The sequence below is a fragment of the Lonchura striata genome, chromosome 3, assembly GCF_046129695.1.
Source record: "Lonchura striata isolate bLonStr1 chromosome 3, bLonStr1.mat, whole genome shotgun sequence".
In the NCBI taxonomy this organism is placed as follows: domain Eukaryota; kingdom Metazoa; phylum Chordata; class Aves; order Passeriformes; family Estrildidae; genus Lonchura; species Lonchura striata.
The window spans coordinates 74,837,369-74,863,459 of record NC_134605.1 but is presented as its reverse complement, the minus strand read 5'-3'; the positions used below and the strand labels follow the sequence as shown (position 1 = coordinate 74,863,459).

The window sequence follows — 26,091 nt, the reverse complement described above, 5'->3', positions numbered from 1 at the left end:
CATTTTTGCAAAAGATATTTAAGGAATAAGTTGGAATGGGATATGTGTGGGCACAATTAATGATGCCTCAGAAAGGCTACATTTAAGTGCCTTATTGATGTTATTAAGGCATGCAGCAGGGGAACACAATCCAAGTTTTCCAGGGAAGCTATCACTTGTTTTGATCGTGATATCTTCATTTCAATTGTGCAGTTGTTTATTACACAATTTCCAGGTGCTGCAGCAAATGAAATAAAAATTCTACTTACAATCATGGTTTTCTATCAGAGCAGATTCCTCCTGAGCATCAATTGAACCTAGAGTTTCCTGGGAAAGAATAGTGCATGTTCATGAAGTTCCATAGTGTTGTTAGTCAAAGGTACCAGGAGGCAGAATTACTTCTGGATTGGTGGCAATAAGTCTATTTTGAATGTATGATGTGTAATCCCAATAGTGTTGTATTAATTTATCAAGGTAACTGTAATAGCTGAAGTTGAAATGTTCATCTGTGATAAATATCTACTTCTCTGCTCTTAACATAAACTTTTTTAAAGTATTAAATGGTAAGGGACTTTAAAAAATAAATATAGTGTTACACAGTGCAAATGGGTGTAGTTTGGATGTGATTGTTTAAAAAAAATCAGCTGCTATAGTTGCTGATAAGCAGGGCTTAGACAATAAACATTAATTATCAGAGTTTCTTTGACTGACTAGGGCACCAACAGCATGCTTTGACATAAAAGGTGTATTTACTGGCTACCAAACTCTTATAAATGGAAATATCTTTGACATTTGAGACTCTGTAAACCTGAGCTACTTCTTTCAACATATAAGGTAGGATTTAATAATCAAAATAAAAGTGTCTAGTGCTATTTGAAATGCCCTACCACATTTAAGCTAGCCTCCAGCTGTCACTCCAGAAGGACTCATTTCCTCTAGTCTCATGTCTGCTAGCCCCAGGTCTCAGTTACCCTAGGTGTCTGAAATATCTATGTTTGAGCCACTGAGTCGAAGTTCTCTATTTCAGATGTACATTTTTGATCTAAGTTGTACAGATCTTGGTCTGGGAATCAGAGCTTAGAGATCTCCTGAATTAGGGAGATATTTTTCTTAGATATTTTTTATTTTCATAGCCCTTGGTAGAATTTTGTTTCCCCATTAATAATTTGACCATGTTTGAGTGAAATTTAGCATCCTTGCTGCTATGGATGTGTTTGAGGGATTATCTTCTTCTGTTTGTTTTGAATCTTCTGTTGGCTATTTTCCCTTATTTTTTTTCCTACTGCTTCTATGGGGAGGGACAGTAAAAAATGCTTTTCTTTCATGTACTTAATGCCAGTTTTAATGTAAGCTCTTTAGGATGTCCCTATTTCTTTTCTAGGCTAAAGAATTCTGGTCATTCTTTATACAGAAATTGTGTCAACTTTGATCCATTTTTTTCCTTTTCTGCACCTTATCCAATTATATTTCATTATTTTTGTAGTAAGAAGGACCACCAGATTTATACACCCTATTGAGATTGAGCTGTGCTTTTTATGTTTTCTGTGGCAATAATAGTAATAATAATAATTCTTCTCTTTGCTTTTTTTTTTATAAATTACTATTAAGCATATTCCTGATATTCCCAGAAAATGATCTAACTCCAAAGGTCTTGCTATTTAAGAGAATATACTTCAGAGTCTATCACTGTGTATATAAATGAGAATTATTTTTAATTTGGTCTGTGAATTTTTATCTGTCTATATTGAATTTTTGTCTGCTTCTTAACTGCCATAGTCAGACAATATAGTGATATTTGAAACAACCATTACTTTACCATCAAAGTGAGTAAACTCTATAATCTTCTATAATCTTCCACATAATTTATGAATATATTGAGCAGCACAGGTTGCAATACAGGTTCCAGGAAGATGCTACAAATTTTATAGTGAAAACTGACAAAGTATTCCTACACAGCTCTCCAATGAACCCAGAGCTGGCCAAAGATCAGCTATCCAGACAAGTGTTGTGGTTTGACACTGGCCAAAAGCGAGGCACCCATGAGAGCTCCTCTCTCACCCTCCCCTGCTACAACTGGGCAGAGGAGAGAAAATTTAATGACAGGTTCATGAGGACCAGTAGAAAACACTTCCAGGACAAAACAAGCTCAGCTTAGAGATACTTAGTAAAATTATTACAAACAAAATCAGAGGAGGATAGTGAGAAGTAAAAGAAGCCCTTGAAAATGCCTTTTTCCCCCCAGTTCCTCCCTCCTTCCCACTGATAGTGCAGGAAGACAAGGAGTGGGGGTTTTGGTCAGTTTATCACCTGTGGTTTCTTGTGCTGCTCAGGGACACATGCTGCACCATGGGGTCCCTCCCACAGGAGACAGTTCTTCGTGAACTTCTCCAGCATGGTGCCAATCTCACAAGCAACAGCCCTCCCAAAACTGCTACAACAGAAGTACATCCCATGAACAGCAATACCTCTCAAACTCCTGTGGTGTGGGTCACTCTTCCATGGGGTGCAGTCTTTCAAGCACAGGTTGCTCTAGCCTGGGAGCAGGGCCTGCGTCTCTCTTGGTCTCTCAGTGGATCACAGCCTCATCCAGGCATCCCCTCACTCTGGCATGGGCACCTCTCCCACAGGCAGGTGGATCTCTGCATCCCCCATGGATCCCCCACCATGGGCTGCAGGTGGATCTCTGAATCCCCCATGGCTGCAGGGACACAGCTGCTTCACCATGGTCTCACCATGACCTGCAGGGGAATCTCTGCTCCAGAACCTGGACCACCTCCTGCATTTCCTCCTCCACTGACTATGGTGCCTTCATGTTGTTCTCCTCTCACAAATTCTCATTCCTATTCAGGCTGGACTTAAAACTGGGGCCCAAACTTTGTTTTGATTTCTTCTTAATGTGTTATCACAGAGGCATGACCACCATCCCCAATTGGCCCAGCCTTGGCCAGCAGCACATCCATTTTCAGAGCCATCAGGGATTGGCTCTGCCAGACTTGGTGGAAGCTTCCAGCAGCTTCTCACAGAAGCCACCTTTGTGGCTCCCCCACTGCCAAGAACCAGGCCGTGCAAAACCAGCACAACTTGTGTTTGGCAACTCCCCAAATACACAAACATATTTAAGGGCAGAAAATACCAAACAGAAAGAGGAGGAGGAAGAAAAACCAGTGAAACAGTGAGAGAAACAGTAAAGGCTACATCAAGGAATGTTCCAGGTGCTGGAGCGTATATACGTATCTATATAATTATATAAATATTTTGTCTAACTAAATCTGTATCACTATGGATGATCAAACACTACAGTATTGCAAACATGGCCGCAGCTGATCCATCAAGAATTTTTTCTTGGTTGTCATGTAGTAGAATCCTCTTTAATTTAAGTATTTTCGGTAATGCAGAAAATGATACTGTAAGCATTAGATAAGTGCCCAGATCTCCTTTTTGTGTTGTTGCTTTTTTCCCTCCCACCCACTTTAACATGTAAGAGTTGGTGAAAATTAAAAGTGTTTTAGACTGTAAATATTTTATTGTTAATCTAACAGAGGTATAATTGCTAAATTTCTCACAGTAACTTTGAAATATATATGCGCCAATCAGAAACCACAGAGAGAACATGGTAAAAAAAATCACTCAGACTCTCCTCATTACATTATAATGTCTTTAAAGTATGTCACATGTTAGATATAAATGTCTTGACAGGTAGCCATTTTAAGGATTTTTATGAATATAATCAATGTAATTCTCAATAGTTATATTTCTAATAACCAATTTGCCGACTTCGTGTTCTTGTCAGGATAATTTATATATATATACACCATATGTTCTGTGAAATTTTTCTTTGCCCAGGTGAGCATTTAATCTTCCTTTCTCCCTAAAAGAATTATCCACATCCCTGAAATCAGAGGATCCTCTACTTATTTTTCCCGTCTGTCAGACCTTCCAGCCATAAGACCTCAAGTCATAATGATCATCTTTTCAGCAGAGGGCAGCATATGGCATTCTCAGAGTCCATCAATTCCACTGTTTAATTGGCTGCAGAAATCACTGTTGAGCTAAAGCTGATTCTAAAGCCCTTCCAAAGCTCTTCTTGACTCTTAGGCAAGATTCAGATTTTGGTATTCTTTGTGATTGTATAGAATATTTCTCAGGGGAATGATCTGTAGTAATGAATTCATTGAAGAAAATGAAAGTTGTTTTTCCTTTTTTTATTGTTACAAGAAAGGAATATTCATCTGGTTGAAATTTTCCTAGTGATGATAGTAAAGATTACATTGTTCCAATAAATAGAATAGATGCTAAATATTTGCATATCAGATAATTTTCATCACTGGTAATCTTAAAGCTTTGTCTTTATAATAATGATAAATTTGTAATGGGGCAAAAGACTTGGCAAATCATTTGATATTGGGAATCAGACTGCCTAACACTCTAAACTACTAATTCTGTTATACAATAATTTCAAAAAATTTAACATTTTATTTCTTTAACAAAACTTTTCCCCCATCCATTCTGTGTAGAAAGAAGTTTTCATCATGTTTTGTTGTTTAAATTTTGATTTTTAAATTATATCTCATTTTATTATTTCCTTTTTTTTAACTAACAACAAATGCTTTCTGATTTACATATGTTCAAAAGTCCTCAAAATGGCGAATAATTATTTTTGCATGCTGCAAAGGCCTCTTGATAAATTATGAAGTTTAACACAGTTTTTACAATATCCCACAGTCTCTGTTTGTAAAGAACTTTTTGTGGTCATCCTGTCCGACCCATCTGTGATGAGCAGGTACATCTTCAACTGGATTAGATTGTTCAAATCCATGACTAACCTGGCCTTCAGTGTTTCTGTGGATGGGGCATATACACAAAACTGTGTGGAACGACTGATTCTTGTAACCTTGATGGTTGAATAAAATGAGAATTAAGATTTTAAAAGTAATTTTAAGAATTACTCCACATTTTTTGTTCAGCGACTCTGGGAGAATATATTGTTGTATGAGCCACCCTGAATTTCTGTTTTGCTGTTGCTTTAAGTATTTGTTGTTTTTCACAGAAGGGCAGAAAATTTGTAGGTGGACTATCTTTTGATAAAATTTCATGCCAGCAAGTGTCTTGGCAGTGATAATGAATGCCAAAAACTCAAATGTAGAAATTTTTTGTTGCTCCATGTACCATAATACCATAAGCATTAACATTAAAGAGGTATTTCTGAATCACTTTAAGGGGGGAAAAAACCAAACCTAGTAATTTGCAGCTTTTATCTAGTTAATAGGTAGTGCTGAGTTGATTGAGTCTTACTATAAAGAAGACTGAAAACCTGTTGACTTTGCAGAAAGGAAAACATATTCTACACATAGGTTGACATTTAAGCATAGTTGGCATTAAAGACAATACCTTGAAAGAGGCTTGGATTAGCTCACACTCTTGGAGGGTCAGGTAGAGGTTTGTTGGTCTAGCAGCATAAGGGGTTTATTCAAAGTACTTAAGCTGTTAATCTTTGGCTGGGTGTTAAAGACTGCTGGACTTCATGAAAATATATTTTTTGGATGTGATGGCTAACTGTCTTGGGAAGTTTTATTCTAGGCCCTTAGAAACTTTTGAAGCATTTGACTCAGTCACTTAAGCATTTTCCCACTGTTAATATAATGTGCTTGTACAGTTACACCTTGCCTCCTCTTTATTCTGTTTTATTTTTCATATTTATTTAAAAACTGTCAAATGTATTTTCTATATATTAAATGTGTAACAATAATTTGTCTGGCCCCACCTTTTTCAATTTTGTTTTTTCTTATTTCTTGAAATAGCATAGTGGAGGATCTGTTCTTTCTCCTCTTTGATATCCTCAAATAATTGTATCCTTTCCATAGGAATTTTTCCAACCTTATTACTGACTAGCAAAGAAGCATTCAGAAGTGACTGTGACAGCCTATGTAATTTAGAACACTTAATTTATCTATTATATCATCCACTGAGTGATAGCATAATTTGGGCAATTTTAAGTGTGGCATAACCACCAAGTGAGTGGTTAAACCTCTACATTATATCATGTCTGACATACAGTTTAGCAGGTAAAATTTACTCTCTAAAAAGCCCTAAAAGATCCCTTGAAGAACTTCATCTTGGAATGCTTCCTGAGTACAAACACTGCTTGTGGTACTTCAGTAAAGAAATCTTGCAGGCTCCAACTGTTGTTTCAAAATGTTTGAAATTGTTATGGCTCTGCATACACTGGGAAAATGTACTTCTAAACAAAGAGTTTTGATCCATTCCTCATTTTTCCTGACCCTGAGGTTAATATGTATTCTGAAAGTCCTTTAAAAAAAGCTGAGGAGGTTATTGAACTTATGCTAGGGGAAATATTGTCTCAAGACTTTTTCTGAGTTTTCTTTCTATTTTGTTAGAGAAGAGGACAAGTTCTCAATATTGGGTATAAGCTTTCCATTTTCTGTACTGGTTATATCACCATCATAGTTAAATAGTTTTCTGCTACCATTTAAGACTTGCTTAAGGCTATTTCACACTATTTTAACTGTTGAAAATTACTTAAGCAGAGGTTTTGCATCACTTTTGTTTTTGAGAGTGCCCACTCTTGGCAATTAAATAGAACCTTGAAGTAGGATAGCTATACAAACCTTATAGGATTTTGAATTCCAGCATGCATAGCTATGTCACATTTGCTTTAATCCAGAACAACCACTTCATCTTCAACCTCTCAGCCCTGCTGCTCAAGGGAAACATACAAAATACCTTCAAAAGATAATTCTGGAACTAAAATTCATAACTCTGCTGGGCACTAAAAACCATGGACTCTACAGAGACATTGGTTTTATGGCACATTATATTTTTTGCCACCCTAGGATAACCTTTCCATGCTGCACAGACAATAAATTACTTGTGATTCTTTTCCTCTCCATCTCTCTGTCCCATAGGAACAAAAAAACGTACTGTCTTTCCCTTTGTAATATTTCTCTGCCTCATATTTATGAGCTATATAATCTTTTAGTAACTTCAATTGGTTTGATTCAATTAAAAACCAAAGCACTTTTTCTTGACTTTTATTTAAATTGAAAAATTGGTATTTCTACTTTAGGTTGGAGAAAAATTTTGAATACCTGAAAGCTCATCATTTTCCCCTCAATTATTAAACTTAGTCTACTAGAAGATAGCAACACTTACTACAAACTACATATTTGTACTGTAGAACACATGGCTAGAGTAGTACCACTTAATGCACATTAAAGTGATGATTACATACAATTAATTTCTCCTATTTGTTTTCAGGAGTTCTATTGTATTTCAGTCATTGTAATAAGCAATTTCACCTGTCCGAACTCCTAGGTAGTTATGATTTTGTATTTTTAATATTTTCCATTTATTATTCTTGTGTTATTATGCATGTGGTTTATAAAACATTTTGAGACTGAGTTGGCTGAGGACTGAAATGTGTTTGTCCTGTTTCATATTTTCCAACCAAAATGGAATAAACTAAAGGAACAAAATGCACTTGATCACCAGTGTCCCTGTTTCCAAGATTAAACACTCTGCAGAATTTGTTAATTGTTTGGTGCCCAGTAACATGCTCTGAAAAGATAGTAAACTTCAAGTCTGTATCATCAGTAATTCAACTCTATTCTGTTTCTAATACAGTCAGTAGTGCTTGATAAAGCTGGAAAATGTGGAAATGCTGGCAATTTTTAAGATAATCCTTTAAATAGTGATTGCCAGTACCAATACATTTTAAGACAAAAACAAATAGCTCAAAAAAATGCAATAAAATGATGTGTGCAGTATTACATACTCTTCACATCAGAGATTTCTCAGTGGGAAAAAAAAATCCAAAATAACTAGCATATGCTGTCTCTGCAGGTCTCAGACATCACAGGAGATTTTTCTGAATACAGCCTCATGGTTTAGTACTTATTCTTAGATGGGAAAAACAATGCCATAAATTCGAATCTCGCGCCTGTCTCTGATTTTATAAAACTTCAGTAAAACAAATGAAAGAACAAAAAGAAGGGACAGTATTTGGGCTCATGGCATTATGACATACCATCTGAGTAGACAACACAAATAGCCTGCAGCATAGATCAACTTTATCTGTGGTCTTGTCATGTTTCATAAACTGGAGCAAAACTGGGCTTGGTCAGCATAAGATACAAAGCCTGTAAGAAAACTGCTCATAATTCACAAAGTGGTACATGTGGTTCAGCTGTTTTGCAGTGTTTTTTAAAGATGTATAGAAGGTCTGATTACAACTAAAGGAGATTTTTTTTTTTCCTCAGTGGAGGATGTTAGGAAAAGAAACTTAAATATTTAAATTAACACCCTCCCCTTACTGTTTTTTTTCTCTCATTTTTCCCTTTTTTTTTTTTTTTTTTTTTTTTTTTTTTTTTTTTTGTTTGTTGGTTTTATCAACATTTTTTCAAATACCTCTGGTGGTATTCACTGGTTTTTGCTATTAAATATGATTGAACTATATTTAGCTTCAATCACCTCAAGAAATTTAGATTTACATCTCATTATTTTTCTTTATGTGACTAAACACCTGTACAGTCTTTTTTTTTTGTATGTATGGGCCTAACTAGCCAAATTACAATTCAGAGACATAAGAATGTGTTTTGCAATAACATTAGGAAGCTACTAAATTGTTGTAGGGTTTACTATATCATATTTAAAATTTAAACATAAATCTCTGTTACAACAAATCCAGAACACTCTCAAGACTAGTAATTTTTCAACATGATGCTCATCTGCTACTGATCCTGTAGAAAAGATTCAGTGTTATTTCAAAATGCTCTTTGTTGTGACATGCACATAATGATAGAAAAAGTACTGCCATAGCATTGGTCCTAGCTGGTCTACTCAGTAAAGACCTGTTACAAATCCAATCTCAGTCCTCCCTCTACCCTTTTATTTAATAAAGAAAATGTGTATAATTTTTATTATAGTATCTCATGTTCCTAACCTAGACCCAAAATAACAGTGGTGTTGGATTTTTAAATTATTTTTTATTTTTTTATAATTAGATTCTCTTAATGGAACACAAATTGTGTCTTGAAATGATATTTTCTGTTTAATTTATATTTTTATTTGCTCTTAAATAGATAATGGTATTAAATATAAATATGTTTTGTTTTTGCATATGTGCAGTTAGAAAATTCTAAGGTTTTCATTCATTTTGTGAAATTTCAGTTGCATAATACTGCAGTATTTGTTGCACCAAAAGAAAGAATATAAATCCATCCTTGCCCTCCCTCCAGTTGAATTTAATAAAATTATGAATCTTCCTTCTTTATAGGTTAGTGAAACAAAGTTGTGTTCCAGTATATAAAAGTAAAGTTTAATCTTTGCTGGTGAAGCCAAAGCATTTTCTTAAAAAATCCATTGCTGTAGGAACATAGGATTAAGGCAGGTTGAAGCACTGACCTGTACAGGATCTCTCACCCTGTACAACATTAATAATGGATGTCATTATTTACTAGCCCTCAAGAGCCCACTTTAGAATACATCATATTTACTGTGAAACTTGAATAAAGACAGATGCTGAAGAAACTGTGTTGTATACAATCAGCCATGAGTGAGTTTATTACTATAAATCCTGAATGAATCCTGACTACTTCTAGGATTTCTGCTGTCCTTCTTCCTAGCCTTTAAAAATATGTCTTGCCTCTATTTAGAGTTAAGACAAGTAGTCTCAATTTGGCATTTTGTAATGCTGGATTTAACAATTTTTTTTTAATGTGATGTGTTCTATGTATGATTAATTAATACTGGGAGTTCTCTTAACAGGGTGATTTGAGTGGAAATGCCATCCTTTGGCACTTGCTGATTTCCTCATGGAATAGGGTTGGCATTCGTTACTTGCAAAGAAGACAATATTGCTTTTGAAGAAACAAACTCATGCTCTTCCAAGAACAAAGCTTTAACTATCCCTGTGGCCCAGCAGGTGAATTAAGACACATGGTTCCATTGTGTTTTCCAGTTTCAGTGGAATGATGAGATTGGGAACTAATGATTTTTTTCCAGGCTGTAGAGAACAGCTAGTCTGGTTATGGAATCAGGTTATGGAATCTCCTGGTTGGTTCTTTACAGCCTGGTTGAGTTTTACTTATAATTTGTTCTTTCTCTTCCTTTCTTATTTCCCCAGGTCTCTTTACCTCAGTAATCTTGATTACACATATCCTGCATTTGTTCTGCTTTTGTGATCTATCCCTTCCCAAGTCATCTAATGTTGGACTTTTCCAGACTCACTATCTTTCCTGACACTTCTTTTTTCCTTCTGTTTGACCAATTGTGCTTTGAATCACTTAAACCAGCTGACTTTTTCTCAGCTGAGGTCCCCCTCAGTCCACCTATGCAAATAATTTTTTTTATTTCCATCTCTCACTCAGTTCCTGGCATGGTAGTTCTTCTGTACCCTCTTTTGCTTTCATGCAATAGCCCCACTACTCTGGTGCTTAGTTCTCAGTCCTAGCCATCCTAATCAGTCAATCCAAGGCCTCTCATATAAATCAGGAGTTTTACTTATGCCCTTTCTGGTCTTTCTTTCATTCTTCTGACACACAGATCTTTCTCCAACTTACCCTTTGTTAATACTACCTTTGGGGAGTATAGGCAAGACAATCTCTTTGTTCTCCCAAAATATGGGTTGGAATATAGCAAAAAAAGTGCATTTTTGGAGAAATATAGAAAAAGTCTTGGGGTGGTGATTATTTCATGCAGGTGGAATTGTTAGTGATTTTGGTTTTCAACTGCTAGATGTCTCTTCTGCCCTTGTTGCAATGACAATATTTGAAACCTTATTGTCTTGTGTCCAAGTTTGGGTAAATTTTCATATCATGTTGACATAGTTCTGAGATTAATTCAATTGGTTAGTGCATGGTCCTAATAGTGCCAAGTTTGTGGGTTCAATCCCCATAATGGGCCATTCATTTAGGAGCTGGACTTGATCTTTGTAGGTCCTGTCCTACTCAGAATATGCAGTGCTCTGTGTTTATGATTGAGACCCAAAAATTTCTGCAAAGGAAGTAGGCTGAACTCTTTTAAAGGTAAAATAATGTAGTCTTCCCACCCACTTTCTTTTTGGAAGCAAATAATTGGTGTAGATCAAACTTGTTATAGTTTGCTTCAGTCACATTTGAAGTTGTCAGATTATTACTTGTGCTTGTGAAATATCCTTTGAATTGCTGAGTTTGCCTTTGAAGTTGTTTGAGTGGGTTTACCAACTCTACTTTCTAGGATGGATTTATAATTTTTTGGAAAGCAAGAATCTACTGAGTTAGTATTTTTATGGAAATTTTCGCCTTGAAAAAATAAGTTCTGCAGATCTCTAATTTTAGTAGAAGCAAAATAGTTTGATTTGAAAAACAGCAAGGAGAATGTTGAGGAATATAGTATCAGAGGATAGAAATATCTCAAAAACACTTTTATCAATACCTCAGTAGTGTCAGTCCTTTCCTGAAAAATACGAGGTTCTACCATTACATCTCTATATTTTCCTTTTTCTAAAAGAAAGCTCTGGTGGTGATCCAGCCTAACCTGGCTGTGGAGATCAAAATAGCTTTAGACTGCATTACAATTGGTAGGAAAAGACTTTGGTTGAAATTCAGTCTGAATCATGTTTAGAGTATGTTGAGCAGTGATGTATTTTTTGTTTTGTTTTGTTCTGATTCAATCAGCATTTAAGTAAATAGCCCATACAAAGTAGATTGGCATTAGCAGAAGAAACAGCAAGTCAAAACCCCTTTAGCCTCATGTATTGTTCTGGATAACACTTGAAGAAATTTTCATCTTCTTAAAGGTGGGCGCTGAAACGTAATATTTCATGATCTTCATGGCTTCCTTTCCACTGAATACTGGAGTTCATTTCATAGAGCTGTAATCTGACTGCTTAGCTAGACAACAGAAATAGGAATAAATTGCAGTTCCCACCATCTCAATCCTTAGCCCCAAAAAACACCGTGTGGAAAATTGCAATTGCCCATACTGCATAATTAAGATTTGAGGAGGGAACTTAGAAATTTAGATTGCTTATGTCTACCTATAAAAATGCCTTGTAAGGCTTTTTCTGTGCTTTTGTTAGTAATCAGCATCCAGAAACACTCTGGTATAGTGAGAAGGGATTCTATATGATAGGCTTTACCAGACCAGACCTTATCAGAAGTATCTAGCTGGTAGGATCTCATTCAAGATCTGTTTTGTAGATCTAACTGTGCAGATACCTTAAGTATATTTTTCAGCATGGCAGTGTTTATTAAAGATCATAGGTTTATATTACTATGGACTGCAAGATATGAGATTAATTGTTTTTATCTGTTGCACCTTAATTTGCACCTAATGTTAAAAAGAGTTACTATTTAGTGTGGAGTAGAATTCAGTCACTGGCTGCTTTGTCCTAATTCTTGGACTTTCAAGATGTGGCTGAGGAAAGACAGAAATATATATATTCAAATTTAATTTTTATCTAACTGCTGTTTGAAAAGACTGAATTATAAGTGCTGCAAACACTACAAGAATATAAATTAACATGGCCACCCATAACATGCAAAATTATATTGTCCCATACATTTCAAAATTAATTTTTAAATTTTGATGTACAGATCTTAACAGGTACCTAAACAAAGGGGAATGTAGGTGGAAAAGTAAATTGGATCTCAACCACTGTTTATGCCTAATATCACATCTACTTAAAAGATATCCTTCTTGTTTCATCACAGATGCAATACCAACATATTGCTCAGGATGATTTTGTTATTTGCTACTGCCATATTTTTTTAAAACCAGGATCTAGTGCCTAAGAGTTAGCATGTACAGGATAAAAATAAACCAGATACTAGTATTGCCTAATTAAGATACCTGTAGTATTTCTCATATGCATATTCTTGATTTAGTCATCTTTTCTCTAATTCATTTTTCTAGGCAATTTATGATCATAAGACTCCATTTTGAACTGATATTTCAAAGAATATATTGCAAAAGGATGTAGAGCAGGTATTCCAGTATTTAGATTAGTCATTGTTATTACAATTACTATACATTCAAGAGGTCATCCATTTTGTTATCGAACACTGAAATTTTTCAGAGAATGACAGTTGACCTTCAAATCTAGTGAAAACAGCTGGAGATTGGCATACCAGTGGATAAAACTAGTTAAACTTGTATAACAAAATAGGAGTGGAAAAAGAAAATAGTCATGTAAGTAAAGCTGCAAAGTAGTTTAGGTTTTAATTTTTGAATTTGTATGAATAAAATCATAAGGCCCAACATCACTTTGCTTTTAGATATTGTTAAACAGTATAAGCCTCTTAGATTCCCAAAATAATGTTTTGTTTTGCTTTTATCTTTTAGTTTAATATTGAAACTAAATTTTAAAAAATCTAGGACTTCATTTTTTTTATCCAAAGATGAGGAATATAAAATACAGCCACCTCCAGGTAAATCTTCACTGTGAACGACAACAACAACAAAAGAAGATGCTTACACTTTTATCCCGTGTGAATTTCTTTTTAATATTTCAGAGCAATGAACATATGGCTGTTACTATCAGCACTGGTGTATTTGCGGCGATACCTATCAACATCCACCAGAGAGCAGGGCAGCTCCAAAACCCACATCTTTTATGCTGTGGAAATTGATGGAGACAGCAACACAGCCAGCTTCTTGGCCAAACAACATGGAATGCAGTTCATTTCAAAGGTCAGCGCATATTTAAACTTGCTTCATTACTCCCACCTTTATGCTTGAGATTTTCATTTTTTTAAAATCAGTTTACCTAGAGGTTCCTTTAGAGACAGAAAAATGAAAGTGCTGAATCCTATTTTCATTTGGGGATATCAAGCTTTTTATCAAATTATAGAGGTGGCGTTTCAGAATATTTCATATCTGATCAGAAGGAAAATCCAAAAATAATTTTCTCTTTATTCAGGAGTCTTTCAGCCACTGGGACTGTTTTATTTATTACTTAATATTGTGCTCCAGTCAATCATTTTGAATTCAGACAGGAAAATGGAATTTTTATTTTTAAAAGAAAAAAATCCAGAGGAAAAATGCTATTGGAATAAAGGAGATTTTATTATTAAAAAAAGTCTTTTCTTCCTCTGCTGTTTTATTTTCTTTTAATCGTATTGCATTAATATGAAGACATATATTAAACACAGGATCTTACAAAAAAAAAATCACATATTTGTTAATTACAGGCATTTTTTTTACAGAGCATTTCTACAGCATTTATCACTCAGCTTGAGAAATTATGGCCTTGTAACAAAATAAAGGAAAAATGTTTTTCTTCCTTTGGAATAGCATCTCAATGCACATATTTTCTGTATATGTACAGTGTATGTGTGTATAAACATGAAGTGTGTATTTATATTACATCTCGCTTTATTTTAACTTTCTCTTGAAAGAAGGTTATTCCTGAGCTGTGCGTTATTACCCTGGGACACAACCCAAATAGAAGGAGCAACACAGCAATATCATTCATTTACAGTTACTGGTCTGCAGAACTGGACATGTATAACAGTGACACAGTGTTAAATTTTTCTGGTGCTTCTAGTCTAGAAGCATATTGCATCAGTTGAAGTAGATCACAAATAAATTATTAAAACTTTTAATATGTTAATCTGTTGCAGCCTCCATTCATTGACCTGAAAGTTCTTTGCCAATTTTAATGAATTAAGCCTTGAAGTGCTCCTTTTGCTTTTATCTCTACTTCTCAGATGTGAAAAGCAGAGGTAGAGTTAGTAAAACAATTTGTTCAAGATCCACACAGGAAGTCTGAGGCCCGGTGAGAAATGGAAAAAACATTTCTAAATTTTCATTTCTGTGCTGTAGCTGTAAGAAATTATCCTAAGAGAGAAAATATAATGAGCTTATGAAGAGGAGGTAGTGCATTAGATGTGCTTCAACAGCCACTATGGTCTATCCTAGGCATGGAAATCACTGAAGGGCCCCCAGGAAAAATTGCACCCAGTTTTCTGTTAGAATGACAATGCCACAACCTTCCCAGTGTGTTCCCCTTAGAGTATAACTATTAAAATTGCCACAGGCTGTTGTATTGAGGATGCTAATAGAAAAAGCCCAGTGAACAACACTGAGGTATTAGACAGTATTTCTTTAAATGGTGTCTTCAATGATAGGATTGCAAAAAAGGGTTTCTTCAGGGTTTGAGTATCACAGAGGTACTTTGTACAAGGGGAACAGATGACAGTTTCAGTTGCTATATAATCAGGGCACTATTTATAGCTAGGTTGATGGGAAGATATTTGGTAGTATAGCAGAGGAAGTCACACTGTATTCTTTGTTCTGTAATATTTATCTAGGAAAACACCTTTTTTATTACAGCCATTGTGAATAAGAAAAAGCAAAAGATGGAGAGAGAAATGTGGGAGACCTAGGGAGGGTTTTCCTCCTCCGTATTTCCATTTTACAACCTGTTCTGTAAGCAGATACCTTTCTAAGCATTCTTATTTCATATGTGGAAAAAAAAAATCTTCTGTGGTACTTAAAGCTTATGGTCTTTAAGCCATGAGGAGCACTGGTAAAGTATTAAAGATTCAAATATGATTAAGATTAATATTTATTCAAACTTTTTGTTGACTTTTAATAAGCTTACAGCATGTGCTATGTGGTAAGACAAGATGATACTAAAATATTATTTGAAAAATAAACCTGTAAAACATGATAAAACTTGTTGTGACTAAAAATCCTAGGTAGTCAGGAGAATTAATATTGCAGTTAGGAGTTTAGCTCCTATTTTAGGTTCCCATATGACACAGCATTTGAAGCACATACTTGAGTTTAATCCTTTTCAGAAAAAAAATCCTAATTATGTACCTAAGTAAAATAGGATCTAAACATAACTTTAAGTGCTTTACTGGATAAGTCTGGGCTACTGAATAGGGCTCTTGGTGAAGAAACAGTTTTGTATGAGAAAAGTGACATCAAAGACTGAAAATGCTATCTTTTAAATATGCTACTGTCACCACAGGAAACAGACTCCTGTAGAAATGGTAATTATGTGTAACTGTGACATCCTTGCTTCAGCATTTTAGCTGCAATTTAGAGATGCAGTTTAAAGGCCTAACTTCCCTTTGGCATTAGAGTTCACTTTTACTATGATACAGTGGATAAAGGCAGTGAGTTAAGTGTGTTGCATTGGAATTTTTTCTCTCATTAAGTGCTGTTACTTATTAATATGAGGATGCTTGGCAACAAAGTAGAAAAATTGAAAGTGTGAAAAAGGCTACCAATTAGGTATCACACTGGAATACACTCTTGAATGGCATTTAGTGTATGAAATCCAAAATGGTAAACTTTTGACATCGGTTGCAATAGTATTTCATTTCACATTCTGTACCAGCTCTAACTTATGAATGAAAATAGTGTGGTGAAGAGGTTTGTTAAAACTTACTGTTATGATTTCTCTTAAACTCAAAACTACTGACTGAAAGTTTCTGAAAATCAAAACACTTATTAGAAACTGTGAAGATACCCCCAGCATGTAGTAGAATCTCATCAGTTCAAACATAATCAAAATATTTTGCAAAGGAATGCTTACTTTGGTTGTAAGTTTTACATTTCTAGGTGATAGCAATACCCTTAGTAAAGTTTAGAGAAGACAGCAGATATTAAATATAGCTATATATCAGAGGTATACATTAGGATCAAATGTATGTTAGTATTCTTTCACTCTGTTGAAATTTGAGTGAATCAAATTTCTTTGTATTTATCACTGTTGTAATGTAGACTGTACACAAGTCTAAAAGTCTTTGCTTAAAGCTCACTGTTTAATTGCTGAACCAGTTTTCAAGACTTTGGTAAATACATTTATATACATATGTGTGTGTATAAATAAACAAACAAACAAATATATACACACACACACACATAAGTGTAATGCATACATGAGTGTGCGTTTGGACACACACAAGGTGTATATACTTATCTAAGTGTATAAATGCAGGTATGTTACAAGTTTAATTTTCAACAGTTTCCTAGATATATTGGGTATTTCTTTCTCATCAGCAAAACTCTGGAAAGTGTGATATAAAAGATACATGGTGCTTGAGTACTGTATCTAAGAATTTGTTCTTGAAACACTGGGAAAACCTGCAGTGAAGTTCAAGGTCTTGATATTCCTAAACTTGTACAGAAACTTCAAGCAAGTATTGGATTTAAAAAAATGAAGATTTGAAATGAATTATTCTGATCATGAGTCAAAAATTGATTGTATGTCTGTATATATATATATTCAGAAGGTAAAGTCAAGATGGGCAGCAAACCCCACTTTTAATAAAAATGGGTTTAATACAGATACTTTCTAGAAATGAAAGCAAGATTGCTGAATGACATTTTGACTGTGAGCAAGGTTAGTTTCATATTTCTCTCCCTATTTTTTCTTTCATATCTTCTTTTTATTTCTTTTTATTTTTAATTACCATTTCTCTTTGATTCTTTTTTTTTTTTTAATTTCCTTTTCCAGTCCAGAGAAGTTTTTAGTGGTTTCATTATAATTTCTGTTTCCCAAAGTATATTTTTCTTATTAAGCTTTCCTGGATATTTTGCAAGCTGCAAGCAGAGAAGATATAACATAATGTTTCTCAGTGTATTTATTACTTTTATTTTATGATATATCCCTTCAAAATTGTACCTTTAAAAGTCAAAATATACAAAATCTAAGGCAACTGTGGAAATGCTTCTTGCTGAGCTGGATATGGATTTAATAGATCCCATTCAAGAATGACTGTTAATTTAAATTACCTATCTCTATGGGCAACTTTTTTTGAATTGGTTATTTCACTTTTAAGTTTTACAGCACACATTTATTGGATTGTATTTTCTCGGAGTTGTTATGGGATGGGCATTTGTCCTCATTACCCCCCTACTCTACTACTTTTAGTTATATAGAAAGAATATCTTACATTTAAATTACTACTTTAAAATTTATTTTCTCCATGTGTGCTTGATATACCAAGCTTTTTAAATGGGAAAAAATATATTTGTTATGGGTTTTGATTATCAGTATAGTTAATTCCTTTGCCTTGGACTCATGTGCAAGAAAATCTAGAATTTTTTTAGAAGGAGGAGGATTCTGGAATTGTGAGAGATTCTTCTGTTACTCCTCTCTCTGCCATCCTGTGAAGATACTGAAGTGTCCAGAAAGTCTTCTTGGTTCCACTTTGGCAAAATGAGGAACAATCCCTCACTTTGAGACTTCACACTGAAGTCTAAAATAGTAGTGACTGGGTGGTGCTGTTTGTTAACACAGCTGATGAATACATGATGATTTGAAAAGACCATAAAGGTTTTTAAGACATATTACAGAATGAACTTTCATTGTTTTTCATTTGTTTACATATGTGATCATAGAATATTCCAGGCTGGAAGGGACACACAAGGATCATCTAAATCCAACTTCTGGCCCTGCACAGGACAGTCCCAAGAGTCACACCATGTACCTGAGAGCATTGTCCAAACATCTGATGCTGTGACCACTTCCCTGAGGATCATTGCAGTGCCTATGTGCCCTCTGGGTGAAAAAACTTTTCCTAATATCTATCCTAAATGTTATAGATGATGTTTTCTTTAGCATGGCAATTACTAATTCATCCTATTTTTGTTAGAAGAAATTATACTTTCCTCAAATATTCTGCTTCTGGAGTCATGTTTACTTTCAAAGAAAGTCACATTAGTCTATCTATAACATAAAATTAATACCCTGTTCAGCCAGTTATTGCATCATTATTATTTGGTACAAGTGTAAAGTGGCAGCATCTGTTCTTGTAATCTCAGCTGAAAACCTTCTAGAATATTTTGACCATTGTGAGCTGTAGATTCAGAAGGAATATGCATCTTTCCCATGGTTTTGTCTGTGCTGTGCATTGCTATTCAGTTGTGTATGTGGTAAGTTAATGTATTGTCATGGTTTGACACTGGCACAATGCCAGTGCCCCCATGAAAATGTGATCCCTACCTTGAATGCTGTGAAGTGGAATCTAGAATAGAGCAAAGCAGGCCCAAGCTTGATAACAGGAAAAAAACTTTATTAAACTACTACTACTAAAGAAAAGAGAAAACTAAAGAAGGGGAAAAAAAAACCACACAAAGATCCAAATGAAAACCTTGCAAAACATTCCTCCCCCCACCACCCAACTCCAACAAACCACAGTGAGACACAATCTGGACCCCAATCAGGTTTCCACCCTCCAAGCAATCGATACTCAGTCCATCGAGGGAACAGAGTCTCTCCTGTGCCACAGACCCCCCCAAGAAACACAGCTCCACATCCTGTGTTTCCATGTCACACATGGCACCGCCCGGAGAAAAAGTTTGCCATGGTGACCCTTCTCCTTTCCATGCACAGTGCTCTCACCACCAATGCATGGATGGTCAGACTGCCTTTAGGATTTTTCCTTTCAAGGATGCCCTGCCAAGAGGGGAGAAAACAACAGTTCAGTTTTTCATTGTTTGGGACCACAGTCCCCCCCATTTTCCCCTGGGGCCGAGGGCTCAAGAACAGAGATCTTCTTCTCTTCTCTTTCCTTTCCAGGGCAAGGGGGCGCCACCACAAACCCCCTAACCTTTTCTCTGTTCACTCCACTTTTGTCTTTTTCTCAGCTGAAGCAGGTCTCTTGACTCACTGGCATCCTCCCAAAACACAGTCCCTCTTGAAGGAGAAGATTGGTTCAGGTTGTGGCTAACACGGAAAAGTCCAGCCAAAAGCCACTCCTTGTCCCCCTCCCATCCAGAATTCCTCCTTCCAACATCCCATCCCAGGGTCCAAGGTGTCCCTCTTCCTCTCTTTCAAACCGAGGAGGGGAAAGGAAAATTCACAAAGCTTTCATTTCTCAAGAAAGGGTTAAAAGTCCGAACTCCCAGGATGGCTCGATGCCCGGACATCCAGCAACTCCCACACAACTGGGCACCTTGCAGCAGCTCCCCCCCGCTCCTCCTTCCTTGCGGCTTTCTCTCTCCCTCTCGGGAGAGGAACTCTGGGGGGGGGGAAATGGAGACATCCCAGATTTCTTCCACCCTTCCATCTGCAGGGGCCAGCCCGGTTCCAGTCCCTCCACCCTTCGGAGTTACCTCCATCAGGCCATGGGGGCTTCCCCTCCCCCACCCAGCTCGTGGCTGGGGGGGGGGAAGGTCTGCACTGCACGCTGACCGGAACCAAAAAGAGCGAGTTCCCCTGGGAATTCTGCTTTCAACCCCTCTGTGTTCTCAGAGGCGTGTCTACTTTCAATTGGTCAATATCTAAATTGACCCCTTCCTTCCGGAAAAAATTATCTTTCCGTGTCAAACCACGACATTCCACCCTTCGCCTCTGAGAACACAGACTACAAAAAAATCATTATCAAAATTACATTCAACACATTCTACATAAAACAGAAACTTACACTAAATCTCCACCCCAATTCATCTCAAAACCCAACACATGCTTTGCTCTTATTCCTCCTGATCCCATTTCACAGCATTCACCTTATCACCATCTTATCTTATCTTATCTTATCTGATCTTATCTTATCTTTTCCCGGTCAGGGAACCAAATGTCATGGTTTGACACTGGCACAATGCCAGTGCCCCCATGAAAATGTGATCCCTACCTTGAATGCTGTGAAGTGGAATCTAGAATAGAGCAAAGCAGGCCCAAGCTTGATAACAGGAAAAAAACTTTATTAAACTACTACTACTAAAGAAAAGAGAAAACTAAAGAAGGGGAAAAAAAAACCACACAAAGATCCAAATGAAAACCTTGCAAAACATTCCTCCCCCCACCACCCAACTCCAACAAACCACAGTGAGACACAATCTGGACCCCAATCAGGTTTCCACCCTCCAAGCAATCGATACTCAGTCCATCGAGGGAACAGAGTCTCTCCTGTGCCACAGACCCCCCCAAGAAACACAGCTCCACATCCTGTGTTTCCATGTCACACATGGCACCGCCCGGAGAAAAAGTTTGCCATGGTGACCCTTCTCCTTTCCATGCACAGTGCTCTCACCACCAATGCATGGATGGTCAGACTGCCTTTAGGATTTTTCCTTTCAAGGATGCCCTGCCAAGAGGGGAGAAAACAACAGTTCAGTTTTTCATTGTTTGGGACCACAGTCCCCCCCATTTTCCCCTGGGGCCGAGGGCTCAAGAACAGAGATCTTCTTCTCTTCTCTTTCCTTTCCAGGGCAAGGGGGCGCCACCACAAACCCCCTAACCTTTTCTCTGTTCACTCCACTTTTGTCTTTTTCTCAGCTGAAGCAGGTCTCTTGACTCACTGGCATCCTCCCAAAACACAGTCCCTCTTGAAGGAGAAGATTGGTTCAGGTTGTGGCTAACACGGAAAAGTCCAGCCAAAAGCCACTCCTTGTCCCCCTCCCATCCAGAATTCCTCCTTCCAACATCCCATCCCAGGGTCCAAGGTGTCCCTCTTCCTCTCTTTCAAACCGAGGAGGGGAAAGGAAAATTCACAAAGCTTTCATTTCTCAAGAAAGGGTTAAAAGTCTGAACTCCCAGGATGGCTCGATGCCCGGACATCCAGCAACTCCCACACAACTGGGCACCTTGCAGCAGCTCCCCCCCGCTCCTCCTTCCTTGCGGCTTTCTCTCTCCCTCTCGGGAGAGGAACTCTGGGGGGGGGGAAATGGAGACATCCCAGATTTCTTCCACCCTTCCATCTGCAGGGGCCAGCCCGGTTCCAGTCCCTCCACCCTTCGGAGTTACCTCCATCAGGCCATGGGGGCTTCCCCTCCCCCACCCAGCTCGTGGCTGGGGGGGGGGAAGGTCTGCACTGCACGCTGACCGGAACCAAAAAGAGCGAGTTCCCCTGGGAATTCTGCTTTCAACCCCTCTGTGTTCTCAGAGGCGTGTCTACTTTCAATTGGTCAATATCTAAATTGACCCCTTCCTTCCGGAAAAAATTATCTTTCCGTGTCAAACCACGACATGTATTCACCCTTCTACTAGGTGAATGCTCCTATTCTTGAGAAGGGCTTACAAAAAGGCAGAGAATTATGAGCACTCATTAGTTATTACCAATTTATGTTAATATAAAAGGAAAGTAATCGTTTAATTGTTCTGATTGAAATGATAGGCATGATTCACAGGAGATGTAAATTGGTATAGTCCTATTTAAATCGATGATACTATACTGATATGTGCCAGCTGAGAATCAGGTCCCTCATCTTTATCTGAATAATTTAATGGTAGGCTGACCAGACCATTAGAAAATACAGTTAATAGAACAATCCCATATTGAAACTGGAATGTAATATTAGATTAATTTTTAAAATTTCTATTCCTCTCTATTGTCCTGTTTAGTAGACAGGTCTTAGGTCAAGTTTAAGATTTGAAGTTGCTGGCGTAATGGTACATTCAGCAAACAACCTTAGTTGTTAGGGCCACATAGGCTCAGTTGCCTGGGAAGATATTGAATATCTCCAAGAATGGAGATTCCACAGCCAGTCTGGGTGGCCTGTGTCAGTGCTTGGTCACTCTCACAGTGAAAAGAGTGTTTCTTGTTGATTCAGGATATTTGCATTTCATTTCAGTTCAGGATGTCTGTCCTGCTTCTTGTCCTGTTGTGGGACACCACTGAAAAGAGCCTGATCCTCTCTTTTACATTTCCTCACTTCACATATTCCCTCTGAGCCTTCTCCCCTCAGGGCTAAGCAGTCCAAGCTCTTTCAGCCTTTCCTTGTAGGAGAAATACCCACTCCCATCATCATCTTAGTGGCCCTTCACTGCAGGCTGACCAGTAGCTCCACATCTCTCTTGTACTGAGGAGCCCAGAGCTGCAGTGCTCCATGTATGGCATCATCAGTCTCCTTACCCAGAGTTTTCAACCCTTCTTCCAAATTCTCTTTTTCTGTCCAGCAAACCAAAGTTTCTTGGGTTTTTCCAGCTCTGGTTAGCACAGCCATTCTGTATATTGGTAAGATCAATTAATTTTAAGGACACATTTAATAGCTTTAATACCTTTAATAGCAAATGATGGAGAATAAAGTCCATAAGTCCCATTTGCTGCTGTTTATGGGGAGACAATACTAGTGAAAATACAAATCAAATTTTAAAGGGGAAATTTGGACAGTGGTGAGGAGAGATTGCAGTGGTGTTGAGAGGGTAGTAGCTCAGAAAAGTTAATGCTTCTTTGGAAATGTTGATTGAAATAATAGTATAAATGTGATGTAATATTTTGTTTAATATTAAACTGCTTTAAGCTAAGTAGAATTTACAATGATAAGATAGATATTTTTATTACTCCTTTGACTTGTGTACTCAGAGAGTTTTCTATATGTGGATTGCTCTTCCTTTCAATCAAAAGGTTTCCAAATGCAGTGTGACCTGTCAGAGTCTGTATATAGACAAAAAGAAGCAGCAGGCAAATTAGGATTTTGCAGGTAGGAGTGTAATAATAGGTAAGGATGAAAATATTTCAGCATCAACAGACATGAAAGTTTTCTAGATAAAAAATCCAGTAATAAGTATAATCTTCTACACCTTAAATCATCATCATCACCACCATCATTCTCAATAAGGCTTTCTCAAGAATTCTGCTATGCAAGATAACAGCTGGGATTATCCAGCATTTCAGTGCCAGGGAAGAGATGACTATGACATGAACACAAAATGTCAGTGTACTTGCAGGTATTACTACTTTTTCTCATGGACTGTGGTAACTTTTGCTTTGCAGTAGATGACACAGTGCCAGTGTGAATTGAGAGTTTGTCACCAGGAATATATAGGACATGTCTGTAGGTATGTAGGAAGAAAAAGAAACAAAAGAGCCAAGAAACCTAAAAGGTTTTCCTTGGCATTGGTTTTCATATGCTGAAATCCTCCTGGAGAGACTCAACTGTTTTCAGCATCACCTGAGAAAGCTTTTTTGCAGTCAGGATCAAAGCTATGTTTGTCTTTTTTTGGCATATGTTAGCATCTTCAAAGATTTGCATCACTCCTGATCTGTGTTTCTAATCAGTGTCTGTGTCTGAGTGTGCATACTGCAGCATGCACAGGCATGCACATACAAGCAAAGGAGTACCTGTGTACAGCTTTACTTGCACTTTTTTTGGGGACTAGCACAGCTTTGTGTGCCCTCTCTACATGTGATTAAATATTAATTAGGCTTCTAATATAAGAAAGTGAGTTCACAGGCCTGAGTACCACATAAATAATGCATGAGGTACCCGAAGGCTCAGCCCGAGAAGCTGATTGGCCACCTTGGATTTGTATAATTATGAAGTTTCATTATTAACAGTGGAAGCAGTGGAGAGATTTGCTTAGCTTGAGGGACTTTGAAAGCATAAGCTGTCTCATTAGGGAAAAAAGGGAGTAAGGCATAATATGCAAACTTGTTAGTAAAAAAAAAAAAAAAAAAGGAATAAAAATTAAGCATAGCTGTTTAACAGGAGTATTTTCTAAGTTTATAAAAGGACTGAAATTCAAATAGGTGAGCTCTATACTACAGCTGTTTAGCAGGGTTTTTTTGTAAGAGCTTTTGGTTAAAAGCTTTTGTTCTTGGTATAAAACAATCTTTAATATTTTACTAAAAAATCCACAGGTAGCTTAATGGGTTCTGCAAAGTGAGAGGTACGGAGGTGAAAGAGAAAGAACACAGTCCAGGGTTCTTGCTAGAATGTGTGTTGTGCATGCAATTAAATCTCAAGGTCAAACAATTTACAGACAATTACTTTTCTAACATCTCCAGAAATGCCTGCTTACACGTCTTTAATTTTAAATGATACTGATATTCCAATTCTCCCCAAAGGTTAATGCTGACTAAATCCAGCTGTGACCTGACACGATGCGACAGCACAGTGCCTAATTATCCTCTGGATAGTCATTTACTTTAAACCATTAAAGAAATAGGCTGAGAGGAAGATTTAGGACCCAGAAAAAATGTTAGCCTGACTTCTTTCTTCTTGAGGATGGGATGGGCTGAAAAATAAAAATAAAATCCTGCTAAATGTTAGCCATTTGCTTTGATGGCAGAAAATTGTTCATCCCACTCTGTTTTTTTACAGGTTAAATTGCTAACTAGTTCATTTTATCCATTGCCTACGGCTGGCGCTAAATGTCAGTGACAAATTTTGTACTTGTCTTGAAGAATGAATTAAGTTATGCACAAAAGCTATAGTGCTTTTTTTAAGATGAGTGAATTGCAGAGAGGAAAAAAAAGTTGCTCATTTGAAAAAGGATTATTTCGATTAAAGGCCTTTTCTATTGTAGTGGAAGACAGGTAGTGGTTTAAGATAATTCTGACAGTTTACCTCCCACAGAGGCTGCAGTCCTTTACTAGGAATTTCTTTAAGAGCACTTGCATCAGATTATGCACTATGATTGTTATTGTAAGACCATTTGTGACAGTAAAGGGGGGGAACAATTACAGAAAATGGCAACTATTATTCATTAGCTAAGGTAAAACTGGTCTTTTTTCAGTGAGGTCAGCATTCCGTCACCGTCAGAAAACCTTTCTATGGTTTGTAGCAGTGGCAATTAAAAACCCCCTAAGTACTGTCTGCCAAATATTGGTGAGAAGGAGCAGCTCATTCAGAAATTTCTATTGAGAAGACCTGGCACAGTCTTCACAATCCCTCTGGTTTTCAGTTGTCTGGCTCTGGTAGCACCCCATAATCTCTGAGCAAATCGTTTACCTAAGAATGGTTGTTACCGTCAGTGTTTGAAACTACTGGTTTACTGTCTGTAAGCTTGGCCTAAGGGAACTCTATGTGTTTGTATTTGATTTGATTTAATTTTATTTTCATGTGCACTCTATCTGTTTATTGAAAATCTAAAGGGAGCTTAAAGTTAAGACTAGACTTTGAAGCTATGTGTCTTACGGGGTCTTCATTAGAAAGTCTAGATCTCTCACATTGCTGAGGTGGTATAACTGTTGTTCTGTTGTATTTATAGTGCTTAATTTGGGCTATAGACAGTTACTACTACAGGTCAAAAATTGTTTTTGCTTAATTTTTTTGTATTATGGGAGTGTCTGGTTTTCCAACTATAAGCAGAATACCATTGTGTTGTGCACTGTAAAAAAACACAGATTTGAAATAAATGTTTTTAGTGGCACCCACAGGTTTTGGCACATACCTTTCTTCTCTCACTCTGTGCATAAATATTTTCAC

At 36.9% G+C, this 26,091-nt stretch overlaps 1 protein-coding gene across 12 annotated transcripts in view; it reads left to right on the top strand.

Moving 5' to 3' along the window:
• The window catches only part of LOC144246068 (uncharacterized), a 195,488-nt gene that overhangs the window by 26,064 nt on the left and 143,333 nt on the right, over window positions 1-26,091 (top strand). For 7 of the 12 annotated variants that reach the window (XR_013339738.1, XR_013339739.1, XR_013339737.1 and 4 more), the window contains one exon: window positions 13,491-13,668. The exons of the other annotated variants lie outside the window; for them this stretch is intronic. Coding sequence is in view for 3 of the 7 variants with exons in the window: in XM_077782292.1 (XP_077638418.1) it covers window positions 13,491-13,668 (178 nt within the window). In the remaining 4 variants the exon portion in view is untranslated. The remainder of the gene's footprint in view (window positions 1-13,490; window positions 13,669-26,091) is intronic. 12 annotated transcript variants of the gene reach the window in all.